The sequence below is a fragment of the Mytilus galloprovincialis genome, chromosome 6 (genome assembly GCF_965363235.1).
Source record: "Mytilus galloprovincialis chromosome 6, xbMytGall1.hap1.1, whole genome shotgun sequence".
Lineage (NCBI taxonomy): Eukaryota > Metazoa > Mollusca > Bivalvia > Mytilida > Mytilidae > Mytilus > Mytilus galloprovincialis.
Genome location: NC_134843.1, coordinates 44,362,013 through 44,376,656, shown reverse-complemented (window position 1 = coordinate 44,376,656; position 14,644 = coordinate 44,362,013). Strand labels below are relative to the sequence as shown.

The window sequence follows — 14,644 nt, the reverse complement described above, 5'->3', positions numbered from 1 at the left end:
AATCAATGTTCACAATAGGAAATGATTGAAACTTGCATGCACCTACATTTGTAGTACATGTACAACAATGTTATTTATAGTAAATTTAAAACTTTAATTATATGCATGATTGTTTAAGCTTAATCGCTTATTAAAGGCAACATCATTCATACATATATATAACACATTGTTTATCCTTAAGTTGCAAATGAAAGCAAGTTTTCCCTGAACTCATGTGGTGCTAAATTTATACAGAACAAGACTCGGGACATTCAGAAGTGTTGTATGTGAGTACAACATAAATGAACAAGACTTAATATGAATTAAGGAAAAGTACTTTGAACTTAAATTATGAAACCATTACCACTAGCCTACACATCAAACAATTTTGATTTCCTTTAAAATGTTTATATGGATGAGTCAGGCTAGTTGAAGCTGCAGTTTATCCCTGATAGTAAAGCTATTGAACAGCTGACTCCCACAGCTGGACAGAAAATCACATTATGGATTACAGTGGATTTTATTTCTCTGGTTACATGATTTAGTCAGCCATCAGTCCTACCCTGATATACCCTATCTTTTTCGGGTAATTAATACTGATAGCGTTTGACATTTTTAGCCCAACAGATTTATCAATTTTACATAACTCAAATTATTGTATGCTGGTTCATATTCTGGACCCCAGTCTTTGATCCTTTATAATATAATTCACTACCAAAAAAAACAATTATGAATGTTATGCGTTTACTTTTCTACATTGGCTAGAGGTATAGGGGGAGGGTTGAGATCTCACAAACATGTTTAACCCCGCCGCATTTTTTGCGCCTGTCCCAAGTCAGGAGCCTCTGGCCTTTGTTAGTCTTGTATTATTTTAATTTTAGTTTCTTGTGTACAATTTGGAAATTAGTATGGCGTTCATTATCACTGAACTAGTATATATTTGTTTAGGGGCCAGCTGAAGAACGCCTCCGGGTGCGGGAATTTCTCGCTACATTGAAGACCTGTTGGTGACCTTCTGCTGCTGTTTTTTCCAATGGTCGGGTTGTTGTCTCTTTGGCACATTCCCCATTTCCATTCTCAATTTTATAGTCCAAAAAGTACAACTTTTATCAACCATTAAATGTTTGATATACAGACAAGTTTCAAATTCTAACTACTTTCTTTTTTTAAGACTGAAAATATAGAATCAGAGGCCGATTTACTACTGGAGGCCCTCCCCCTTTTCTGAGAAAAAAAATTGGTTGATTCAATTGAAAATAACTGAAGCATGACCAGTGCGGACCCCCTCTTAGGCAGTCAGTGGGCCCCACTTATGGAAATTTCTGGATCCGCCACTGAGAATTTCCTTGATTAGTCATTTGGCAAAGATGAAAAAGTGCAGTGGCAGTGACATACATTGTAAATGTAAATTAAAATGAGACAAATTATGGTTATGTATTTTGCTTCAGAGGGATGGTACGTCTTGATTATATACTAGCAAGGTAAACTGGTCTAGTGACAAATCAACAGGTCTAAAACTAGTTAATACAGTGGGTTTAGTTTTTTTTAGTAATTATCAATCGAAGTGGATTGATGAAAAAATGTATTTCGTTGATACAGTATTTTACTTCATCATGGGTTTACAAAAATCTATAAACAAGGGACCTAATTATACATTCAATTATTGAATTTCTTTCCTTACCTGGAAGAAAAAGAAGAAGTCGCCTATAGAAAAATAATATTCTTGAACGTTTAATATAAAAAAAAAGATGTGGTATGATTGCCAATGAGACAACTGTTCACAAGCTTAAGAGACCAAAATGACACAGACATAATTAACAACTATAAGTCACCATACTGCCTTCAACAATAACCATTTTACTGCCTTTACATGTAATTTAAGATGATTGCATTTCTTGTGTCCGAAAACATGGCAGCTTGACATTGTGAAGTCACATGCTTAACTATGATGTCATTCCATATATGACATCACAACCAAAGACATTACATTAAGGACTCATTGAAGAATGAAATTACAATGAATAGATGTTTTATGTGTAGGCCTAGAGATACAGAAATGAACAGATGCATGCATAAAAAAATATGGACATCTGTCTCTCAAGCACAAACTCAAGAGACCAAATGGCACAGAAATTAAAGACTAAGTCATTGTAGGGCCTTCAACAATGAACAAATCCCTTACCCCATAGTCAGCTTTAAAAGGCCCCGAAATTATAAATGTAAAACAATTCAAACACAAAAACTAACTTCATTTTTTACCTAATTTATGTACAAAAAATATGAATGAAAAACAAATATGTAACACTTCAACAAACAACAACCACTGAGTTACAGGCTAATAGGCCAGTTCTGGGAAACGGTTTTCAGACGAATATTTCATGTGACTTCCATCACCACATGACAAAAATGTATGCATAGAAATTTCCAACACATGTTTATGAAACGGGTGAAATTTGCTGTTACGCCTTCCTACGACGTCATACGTTGAAGGAAGGCGTCCAAAAAAAAATATCAAAAAGCCGTACTAAAGGTATAATTATTAGGACTATACCTCTTACAGACCGAAAATTAAAAAGTGTAATATGTTTCTACAATGTCAATGGCTCTCAAATGTAAAGGTCATTACGGCATGACGTTATATATAGAATGACGTCATTGTTAGGCATGTCACGTCACAAACATCGAGCAGTCGTATTTTCTGGCATATGAAATGCAACCCTGAAAAACACCTGGCAGGTAGAGGGTAACATGAAGACACTGCAGACGACCTTCAGTTAATAGTTAACTCTGGTATTCTTGGTAAGAATCGCGAACCTCAAGGCATTACAGTAATATATTAACTTACTTTAAAAGGTCCTTTGTAATAAAAGGGTACAAACGTCAAAATACCTAGTAAAAACAATCAAGAAAGTCTGACAGAAATGTGATGCAGGAAGCGGAAGTGGTATTAGCCATATTTCAGGGGAAGCAACTATTGAAAACAAACAACGACACAGAAAAAGGAAAAACTTATAAATTAGTTTACTTCTTGATCAGATGCTTATAGATTGGTAAAGTTTTGCTTGTAAAAAGTCCACATCTTTGTGTTGAATGTAACTTAGAACAACGCAGTGACTGACAAATTTTAAATAATATCTTTTCATGACATTAGTAAAATTGGAAAAAAATGAACTTTTTGCTGCTTTTAAGCTGTTAAGTAGCAAGGTTTATGCCCTTGATGCTAATATCATTTAGCTGCAAAATTTATTTGAGTTGAAAAAATGCTATAATAATGGCTTTACATAATAATTTCTTCACAGATTTTTCCCACCAGTGGGAGTATTTTCCCTGTAAAATTCAAGGGGGTCTCATTGGGGGGTTCCGATCCCAAATCCTGCTTACTGTTTTGTCAGATTCCTGTATCCCGCTTACAGTATGTACGTAAGCAATTCTTATCTTTTTGTCATTTCCCGGGTCTCGCGAGACCTCATTTCCCGTTTTCACGACACAATAATTTGACTTTCACGTGTCACGCTTACAAAAAATTGGCAATCCCGCGTCGCTCTTAGACCCCAATGAGACCCACTTCAAGGTTTCCTCTTACAGATCATGTAATAAAATTCTACTGTTCGCGATCAAAATTGCACTGGTCAGGGGTGTTGAAATTAGTTTGGATTATTAAAATAATGATACCTAAACAAGTGATTTTTATGTCATTATCCTAGTTTCAGTACAAGGTCATCACCTGAAATGACCTGGACGTCCTATCAACACAGATGTTTGTTCTGATAATTTTAGCAACCCTGGATCATTAGTATTCTATATTGAAAGCTACAGTACAATTCAAGCACTTAGTCTAGCAATTAATGTGCAATTCTTAAATAGGTGATTTTTGAAGAAAGACAACTTTATGGACATAATGGTACTTGAATCAGTGATTTAGAAGACTTCATAAACAACATTAAAATAATGAAAAATATTTACTTTCCAGAAATGTCAGCTAAAGTGAATTGGACAGCGATTGTTCTGACATGTGCTAAAAAAGAATGGGGAGAGGCAGTTCAGAAAGGTAAATATAACTGGTATGGTAATACATGTAATAGCAGGTAAAGTAAGACAGACCTATATGTCATGTATGTATAAATATCTACATATATATTTATGTACTGTACTGTACATGTATATCGACTTAAAAATAATGTTAATCACTATAATTGTACTGTTAATATATATATGGTATTTTTCACTGATTTGTTTGAAATATCTTTTACATGGGGTTATATATTAGGATACATTAATGTACCTGAATTAGGACAGGTGCAAACAAATGCAGCGCGTTTAAATGTTTTAATAGGAGCCAACTTTCACCTTAACCTGAAACAATACTGGGTAGTGTAATATCACTACATAGAAAGACACAAAATTAAATATCTATTGAAATGCAGGGTTCTCGCTAAGGCGAGTCCATGAGTCCTGGACTCATCAAAATCTGTGTGGACTCACCATTTTCAAAACTGGCGAGTCCACAGATGCATCAAGATTGAAATATTTTGCATAAACTGAACACAGTTAAGCACAAATATACTCATTTTATAGCAAAACTTTAAAAGTAATCTGAATTGAATGTCATTTCATTGCTTTGTTAGGCAATGGAGACTAAAATATTACATAATATTGCGATAAATATCTTCTTCTTGCTGTTGGACTCACCATGGCCAAAAATGATGAGTCCCTGGACTCGCCTTCAAAAATCCTTAGTGAGAACCCTGATTAATGGCTGAACTCCATCAAAAGACATATTAACAAAAACAAGTGAACATACACTGAATGAATGAATTTGATCTACATGAACATGTATGACACAATGTAAATAAAAAAATAAAAAAAGGGGTAAGATGTAAAACAATATCTGAAAAACAACCACAACTTTGGACAAAATGCTGCCAAATAAAATTACATACACAGGTAATTAAAAACAATTTTGTTGAAAGGTATTTGTGGATTACGAAAATGTTTTGAATACATGAAGATTCAAGGAATAATTTATTATACCGTAATAATTAAATGTAAATCCAATAAATTGGTGTTTCACCAACATTTTTGTAATGCATTTGCATTTTAAATCATCTAAATATATGTGTAAAATTTATTTGAACAGAACTAGAACTAAGACAGGCCAAAGGATATATAGACAAAGATGTCATTTTATTGACTGTTGAAGATCCAAAGAGTAATGTTGGCAGTGGTGGAGCTACTATAAATGCCTTACTGACAGTAACAGAATACATCAGTGCAAAACAAGGATATTCAGTAGGTATAATGTAAACAGTGGTAAGAGCTAAGTCTAGGTATATTTTAGTAAGCAGGATAGTTGTTGTTATATGTAGAACATGTAGATATATCGTAGGCAGTGTAGGGAATATTCAAGTATATAATATAGAAATAAAAAGATGTGGTGTGATTGCCTTTTAGAAAACTATCCAACAGAGACCAATTGAAATAGATGTTGGCAACTATAGGTCACCATGCAGCCTTCAACATGTTAAAACATATTTCATACCGCATAGCAATTATATAATTAGCAATCTGTAAAAGTATCAGACATAACAAATTGTTAAACAACTCAAACAAGAAAACCATTGGCCAGATTTAGATTGCATTTTTAACTATTTGGAAGGTATTTTTCACAAATGGAAAAGAACAAACCACTTTGTACACATCTTCCTCATTTTGTGCTGATCAATAGGCCATTTGCCATTTCCTGTAATTGACTCTGAAATTAAAGATCCCTTTTTCAGTTGTCTCCCTTATGAGGGACATTAATTTTTATTTACAATGGAGAGCTAGCAGAAAGAGCAAATTTACCTGTGCGTAATGTGAGTAATCTTTAGGGTTTTTGAAATCTTTTAACTACATTAATTTGTTCTTATTACTTCTGATCTCAGAAATAATTTTTCATGAAATATTAATTTAACCGCCAATACATCACTTTCAATTCATCATGCTTTGCATTGGCATAAGCCAATTTTGTCCGGTAAAGTTCCAGTCTACGATTGATAAAGGGAAGTAATTTGTTTAAAAAGTATGTAATAACAGAATCAAATCGGTAATTGGCAAATGAACTATTGACCTAGATAATGAAAAAGAGAGGCAAAAGAGACAAACTGGAAGTCCAAAATAAACTGACTATGCCATGGTTCAAAAAGAAATAGAACAAAAGACAAGCAACAATATACAAAACACATCATAGATATTATAGACTGAGGAAAATGAACCACACCAAAACCAGGGGTGATCTCAGGTGCTCAGGAGGGGTAAGCAAATCCTGCTCCACATGTGACACCCATAATGTTACTCCTATAAAATATACTAAAAAAGGTTAATCAAGTGATTAGACATCACATAATAGCAAAAACATGGCAATTTCAAATTTCAATTTTTTTTGAAATTGGAAATGCATAGAATCTCCTATGTCTCTACTTTACATTTGTATTTAAAATTTATACTATGTATGTTAATTTATTTGTATATGTCTCTATACTATTGTTCTTTGGTTTACGAGAATAAATCTTGAATTTATAGACATATTCTTATCATTTTCCTACTGCTTTTTATTGTATTTTCAAAAATTTTCTTAAAGGTAATAAACAGTGATGTACTTCAAGATTCTCACATACTTATTCTTCATAGTGTAAGTACATAATGTAAAAACATATACATGAATAGTGAATCTTTACACAATGAAAACATCATTAACACAAATCATTATGTTAACAAAAGTTAAGCTTCACTTTTATGCTTCTATGGTCACAGTTATGGAAAAAAATATTACATTTCAGATTACTTCTAGTAAAAAGGCACTTGTAAAGTTTTTTTTGCCAATTCTTACCAATTTTGAAATATGAATGGCCCAAGATAGATGAGAAAAAATATCTCAGAAGACAATATTTAATTTTTTCAAATTTTTACAAAAAATCTGTTTTGATTTATAAAGCCTTATAGTTTCAAGGAAGGGGAATAATTGTTAGAAACTGACACTATCCACTGAAATTTGATTCAAAATTGTTAAAATTAATTTTATTTTTTAGGGCAGAATCTATCCCTATGATCCATGCGGTAGAACTTTTATGGTACTTCCTGTCAGCTATACAAACCCAGAGTATGACGGACTTATAACAAATGTAGACTTACTCATTAAAAATATATCAGAAAAGGTTAGAAATATTAGGATTTAATTATATAATGACAGTTTTAATGTAGTGAGTTAGTGAAGTAGACATTTTTGAATCTGCAAGTCCTAAACTGCTGAAAGATTTCAATAAAACTTTCACAGATTTGTCTCGTCTAGCTGTATGTTCTATACCAATTTTTTTCTGGATATGTTTTGTGTTTCATATTGCGAAAAATAGATTTTGCACTTTCTATGCTACTGAGGAAGGGGGAGGGTTTTTTTTATGTAAGAGCTCTGCTTTCAGTTTTCTTGTTTTCTTTCAATTGAGGTGTCCAAAATGACAGCACCTGTATATCAATATAAAATATATTAATGGAAACTGAAAGCTCTTTTTGCCATAAAAATCGATTTGCATAGAATTTTTTTTTACAAAATACAATATACAAAATGATCAATTATATATGATCAGTTACAATTACTTTTTCAGCTGGCAGTTAAATCTGGTCCTGGACTATGGGTGTCTAGTACAGACATGATCTTGTCTATACCTGACAATTCAGGTTTGTTTTTCATTTTGTTTGATATTCTTTCTTCATATTTATAACTGTGATGTGCTGTGAACAGTAAAACAAAACTGTCTATGTGTGATTTTTGTTTTTGTTGTTTCTTCTAAGTTTCCAATGAGTATGTACCACCTAATTTTGTCACATTTTGGATGAATGACAGAACATATGTAATTTTAATGACCAAACATCATCTTAAAGAATTGTGTGACATTTAAATTTAGTATTTTCTGTTGTGAATCAGGATCCTTATTTTTTTTTTAGTAGGGCTGATCCAAAGGAAATTTGGATCAATTTGCATAGAACTCTTTTTTACAAAATGTTACATTCTTTCTTTCATAAATTACAGAAGTTCCATGGAAGCCTTGTGAAGCATGTGCCATAACAGTTCCTAGTACGCCTAAATATTGTAAAGATCACGGAGTGTATAAAATAGACAAAGATGTAAGATTATTGTAAATCAATAGATAATTTATAAAGAAATTAAGTAACATAATTTTTGTCCTGCTTGCAACATATGTTGAAGCATGTGAGACATAGTGATGTTAATCCAGTGGTAATGATGCATATAATTTATATAAAACTTTTTTTTTATATTTATTTTATTTTATCAAAACACATAATGCATAATAATGATAATATACAAATGTATATAGTTGTTAATGTCTGTGTCATTTTGGTCTTTTGTGGATTGTTGTCTCATTGGCAATCATACCACATCTTCTTTTTTATATAAATTATTCTTTACAATGCAGATAATACAATGTCAGATAGTTATAATTAAGTTAATTTTAACAATTCTGACAATTACTAATTATTAAGAACAATTTGAGTTTTCTGCTGCAAGTAATTTGTCTATGTTTTGTTTTATTTCTATAGTTAATTATTGAAGAAGAAAAACAAATTGATAGAGAAAAATAAAAGAAAAAAAATCAAAAATTTGACAAAAATTTGACAAAAAAAAAAACCCAAATGCAAGTTATCTTTGAAATTCTTAAGGAAAAAAAATTGGTCATCTGCAGTTTGCTCTATATATCACTGCAATTATATGGTATCTGATTCAAGAAAGATGGAAAGTAAAGAGCCAGATTTATAGGTTTTCATTAGCAAATTTAAAAAACAAAAGTCTCATGTATTTGTGTGATTGTTCTCAGTATAAACACAGAAAGTGCCAGCTATTCCAATCTCAAACTGCTCTTGGTTTTGTTTGTAAAAAGCTATAGTTTTTTTTCACACAGAAAAACACTAAAAATGCAAATATAAATCCAAATGCAGAATTTTAAAGAATAATACAGCTAAATCCTGAATCCTTGTAAGTAAAGGACCATAAATATGTAATTTTCCAATAGCAACAATGTATAGAATCACTTCAAAAACACCAAAATTGAGGAGCTGTAATTAATGTGCCACACTCTTGGCACCCATGTTAAACTTCTCTTATATAAAACTTTATATTTTAGAAGTCTGAAGAAATACTATGACCCATTTACAATATATGCAGCTGCTCATTTCATACAAAATATCTGTTATAAAATATGTCCATTGTCTTCTACTTCATTTCATGTTTCAATGACTGCTTGAAAAAAAACCCAAAAGCATTCATTCTGGCCACTTATTAAGAGTGGTAGGACAAATATAATTGATATAGTCATTGCAAGATTTACATGGATATCAGACAAGGTTCACCTTGACCACATTTTATAGATCTTTAAAGTCATAAGAAACCTCAAATCGAAAAAAATCATGCATATGTTTTTTATAACTAAATGGAGAGTTTTCATTATACAACTTATGTACATATACTTTTATCTGAGGAAAATTCTTTTATTTGTCCACATTTAGAAGAAGTTAACTTATTTTTAATTGCTTGCTTCCAGGAAGCAAATTGCCGACATTTTTTCCATATGCATAGTGACCTGAGCGTAACCATCCTCGTAAAAATCCGGTAATCGCAATACGAATGGGTCTGTCATTAAAATAAACAATTATCTGATTGTACATGTTAAACACATGCTCCATATCCTGCTTTTTGTTATGTGTTTACTATAAGGTGACAATCGGTAAACTTCGGCTTTAAAACACGGCATTTAATGAGCAGCCATATTTTTTAAATCATAACAGACAGAGAGAAAAACAAATTGACGATTATACGGTATATTTGCGTAAAAACTGACAAAATCGTGCACAGAGTTCTAAGTTTATGACATATACATGCATTGGTTCAAGAATTGGATAAACATTATTTTTCACCACTCACTGGTTTCATATGACTTTAATCAAGATTAAGTTTTTTTTGTCTCAGAAGTAGGTTAACTTTATATTGTGTGCATATTTATTAAATTCGTGTATTTCTTATATATATAGCAGTTGTCAAAACTTCATGTTCTTTAAACCAAAAACAAAAATGCATTTACCTTGTAACATTGAATAATCTCTGTTAATAAGGTTTTTCACTGTGTTATTTTGAATCATTATTAAATGCTAAGAATAAATAATCATGTTTGATTTTTGGTTTACAGGGAAATGTAGGTGGTATATTGTTTCAAAAAGATATTGGTAGTCTTGAATGTTGTGAAAGACCTGACGGTAAAGTTCCTGTGGTAAGATTTCTAATGGATATCATATGTGAATTGGTATACACCCTGACGGTTCACAACTCTAATTAAAGGCAGCCAATGAAATTAAAATGATCAACGAAACAATGAAAAACAAATGCATACTTGAATGATATAGTCAAAACAAGTTAAAAAGATTAGAAACAAGTCACGTGTTGAATACTATATAACCATGCAATGTGTAATAATAAAATGGAGAATGGAAGTAGGGAATGGGTTAAAAAGACAGCAACCTGACCAAAGGGCAGAAAACAGCTGCAGGCCACCAAGAGATCTTCAACCCAATGTGTACTAGTTAAGCGAAAATAGATGTCGCACTCCTTAACTCTAAAAAAAAATACATATAATTGAATCAAAATTAAAAAACATACGAGACTAAAGAAGTTTTGGTTTACTTATCTTTAAAACAGATTCACACAATTGAGAGGACAATAGAGAGGCCATGATAAATACAAACAAATAAGTTCAACATATGGTCGTGGAAAATAAAATTGTTTTCTCGTGAGAATATTAAACATCATCAATATTAAACAACCATAACAATCTGTGATGCCTTGATGCTTTAAAGTCATATTTTATGACAATACTGTATTACTGTTGTAATCCTGAGGTAACTTCAACAGTGCTGTAGTGTAGAATCTGTGATTGGTTTAAAGTCTATATACTGTAAATTTAGGTGCCATCAGTTGTGTACTTTAGCAGTGCTGTAGCTGGGAAGTTACTTAGTTTCTACATGAAGCCTCCACTTGATGCTTGTACATACATGGGACTTGATAGTGGTGAACCACCTATCCAGGTAAACCTTTCATGAGAGCAAAGTCACACAGTCAAATACATACAGTTTACATAAAATGAATATAATCAGATGATATTATTCTTTACTGTATTGCTTGAATACTAACTTGTTTTCTGATATGAATATGTGCATCTGATGCAGAAAAATTTGTACTGTTATTGTTATGGTTCTATAAGAAGAAGTAGTTAGTATAAATGTATCATTATTCTGACTCTACTAGATCATTTCTATGAACTCATGATATAATGTCTAAAAAAAGAAAAAAAGTCACAGTTTAGTCATTTAAATCATGCAAGTATTAATGCAATCACAACTGCTTTTTTAATTTCTTATTTGATAAAAGTAAAACAATGGATATATTGTTATATTATATAACTAAAGAGCATGATTATTGTGGGAAAATAACATTGGTCTCCTGAGACCTGTAATGTTTTAAGTCGGCACTCTAACAGACTGAGCTAAAGAAGTCCTTTCTAGCTCAAGTGCTTATGACTGGCTAAATATCTACTACTAAAGGGAAGCAATCCCATCAGAAGTTTGAAAAATAACTTGTTATTGTGCCTTTCCCAAGTCAAGAACATTATCAATTGAATTATCGCTATCTGATTTTCTTTAAAATTAGTATGTGTTATGTCCATTAATATAATAATGGCAGATATTTTTGTTTGGTATAAAATTGATGCACAACTTATCTTTTTAGAAAATAACAAATAGTACAGCCAATTATCAATAATTGAAAACTGTGTGTTGACTCCTTAGTGTATTCTTTTCTGTTTGATTTTGTTATTTGGTAGCTGTCTCATTATCCCCGCCCCCCCCCCCCCCCCCCCTGTTCACATATTCCCACTTAAAATAATTCTAAGTAGAGTTCTATTTTTTTAACTTGAGCTTACAATTTTCTTTTAGCTATCACTCTTTTTCGATGTGATGTTGCCAATGACAACAGAAGCTACAGAAGTTGAATTTGTGTCGGGACAGAATTCAAGAAACCAAGAAGACAAAAACTCTGAGATAGAAAAACTAATGAGGTCAGCAAGGGCATTGCTATGGAAAGAACTAAGTAGTACAAATATTTATACCTGTAAGTTGAACCATTAACAACTAACAGAGATGATGTACTTCCAAGCTTCATGAACTGCTCAACATTTAGAAATGTTTTAGAAATTAGATTGAATTGCACCCTTTAGTGCTTTTTGATTAAGACGGTCATTTCTTATAGGTGAGATTTACAAGAAAGGATGAGATTAATTTGACTATTTTGCTATACACTTGGTCTTTGAGTGGATGGTTTACCTCAAGCTCATAATTTCACTTTTCCTACACAATTAGTAAATGAACTTTCACACAAATGTGTTCATTTAAGAATTGAATGCTTCTTTTTATGCCTCACCTACGATAGTAGAGGGGCATTATGTTTTCTGGTCTGTGGCTCCGTCCGTCTGGGCGTTCGTTCGTCCGTCCGTTCGTCCTTTCAGGTTAAAGTTTTTGGTCAAGGTAGTTTTCGATGAAGCTGAAGTTTAATCAACTTGAAACTTAGTACACTTGTTGCTTATGATATGATCTTTTTAATTTTAAAGCCAAATTAGACTTTTGACCCCAATTTCACGCTCCACTGAACATAGAAAATGAAAGTGGGAGTTTCAGGTTAAAGTTTTTGGTCAAGGTAGTTTTTGATGAAGCTGAAGTCCAATCAACTTGAAACTTAGTAAACTTGTTGCTTATGATATGATCATTTTAATTTTAAAGCCAAATTAGACTTTTGACCCCAATTTCACGGTCCACTAAACATAGAAAATGAAAGTGGGAGTTTCAGGTTAAAGTTTTTCGTCAAGGTAGTTTTTCGTCAAGATAGTTTTTGATGAAGCTGAAGTCCAATCAACTTGAAACTTAGTACACTTGTTGCTTATGATATGATCTTTCTAATTTTAAGCCAAATTAGACTTTTGACCCCAATTTCACGGTCCACTGAACATAGAAAATGAAAGTGGGAGTTTCAGGTTAAAGTTTTTGGTCAAGGTAGTTTTTGATGAAGCTGAAGTCCAATCAACTTGAAACTTAGTAAACTTGTTGCTTATGATATGATCATTTTAATTTTAAAGCCAAATTAGACTTTTGACCCCAATTTCACGGTCCACTTAACATAGAAAATGAAAGTGGGAGTTTCAGGTTAAAGTTTTTGGTCAAGGTAGTTTTTGATAAAATTGAAGTCCAATCAACTTTAAACTTAGTACATATGTTCCCTATAGTATAATCTTTCTAATTTTAATGCCAAATTAGATTATTACCCAATTTCACGGTCCATGGAACATGGTAAAGGATAGTGCGAGTGGGGCATCCGTGTACTTTGGACACATTCTTGTTGTATCTTCATTGGGGGTGTAAAAGTGTTGACAGAAGTACATTTTGTATGGTCAACGCTTTTACAACCCTATGAAGTTACAAAAAGAAGCATTCAATACTTATAATTACATTTTTTTAGCAATGATCATGAAAATACGAATTTTATTATTGTTTTATTTAATTCACCTGTGCACTTTATTGTGGGACCAAGTGTTATCATGAATGAAAAGTTTTATTTAGCAATGCAATTACTTACGGAATAACACGTGATGTGCAGTTAGCCAATCAGAATAAAGTATCATAATGACACATACATCTAATGTAATTATATGAAGATGAGCATAAAATATATCAATTTCAAGGAAGTACACTACAAATTCATGGCCCAAAAACTGTTCTACAAGGATCACTAGTCATTCAGCTTTTATTTGATACCAAAATTAGCTTAATATTCTACACATTATGAAAGTCACACTCATGCGTATTAAATTTTTTGTGTTAAATATGTACTACTTTCTGGTATCTGCTTTCTGTTGGGGCCTGAATTAGTGGTGTTACGTCTCAAGACCCATTATTAAGGGGAGACAATTTAATATAAAGCTGTTTTTGATTAGTTACATGATTTTGAGCTAAGTGTTACTTTCTTAGGAATCATAATATGAATTCAAGTAACATTCAACAGGAAACATAAAACACTTTTAAAAAACACTATGTTCAAAAAATTTCCAGCCTTTCATACTAAAGGGGAGATAATTGACCTTTAGAAAAAATTTTAACTTATAAGTACAACTCCTTTAAAACCAACAAAAGTAATTAAACCAAACTACATATGAAGTTAATACAGCAAATTAAGATTGGGTATTTGTAAATTGAAAAGTGATTTCATTTTGTGAATTTGCAGACAGTACTACTAGCTTTTTAATTGTTCTCTTCTGTACAACAAATAGAACCTTAACTAATTTAGTTCCATTTTATTCTTACTGGTTTATTTTAAGACAAAAACTGCAATTTTGTTTTTTATTTCATTTGATATTCTCTACATAACTGTATGCATACACTCTATGTTGTAGTAAGTGTTTTTTAACCGTTGAAAATGTATCAGTTTAGAATGTTCATGTCATCCTTGGCATTCTATATACATGTTTACTCTGTATCACCAGTGCCTGGTATAATTTGTTTTAGAAATAACACTTCCTTGATT

At 31.9% G+C, this 14,644-nt stretch overlaps 2 protein-coding genes across 7 annotated transcripts in view; one reads left to right on the top strand and one right to left on the bottom strand.

Moving 5' to 3' along the window:
• Positions 1-2,935, bottom strand: part of LOC143079676 (AKT-interacting protein homolog A-like) — a 37,664-nt gene extending 34,729 nt beyond the window's left edge. Inside the window, exon 1 of one of the 2 annotated variants that reach the window (XM_076255155.1) lies at positions 2,825-2,935. The gene's annotated coding sequence lies outside the window, so the exon portion shown is untranslated. The remainder of the gene's footprint in view (positions 1-2,824) is intronic. The other variant, XM_076255157.1, reaches the window with a different exon arrangement.
• Positions 2,754-14,644, top strand: part of LOC143079674 (L-fucose kinase-like) — a 31,508-nt gene continuing 19,617 nt past the window's right edge. For 3 of the 5 annotated variants that reach the window (XR_012979459.1, XM_076255150.1, XM_076255148.1), the window contains exons 1-10: positions 2,918-3,029; positions 3,950-4,027; positions 5,117-5,268; positions 6,599-6,649; positions 7,047-7,172; positions 7,617-7,689; positions 8,042-8,136; positions 10,212-10,292; positions 10,984-11,103; positions 12,010-12,184. Coding sequence is in view for 4 of the 5 variants with exons in the window: in XM_076255150.1 (XP_076111265.1) it covers positions 3,952-4,027; positions 5,117-5,268; positions 6,599-6,649; positions 7,047-7,172; positions 7,617-7,689; positions 8,042-8,136; positions 10,212-10,292; positions 10,984-11,103; positions 12,010-12,184 (949 nt within the window). In the remaining variant the exon portion in view is untranslated. Of the gene's footprint in view, positions 2,779-2,917; positions 3,030-3,949; positions 4,028-5,116; positions 5,273-6,598; positions 6,650-7,046; positions 7,173-7,616; positions 7,690-8,041; positions 8,137-10,211; positions 10,293-10,983; positions 11,104-12,009; positions 12,185-14,644 lie in introns of those variants that run through there. The other 2 variants (XM_076255149.1, XM_076255151.1) reach the window with 2 other exon arrangements.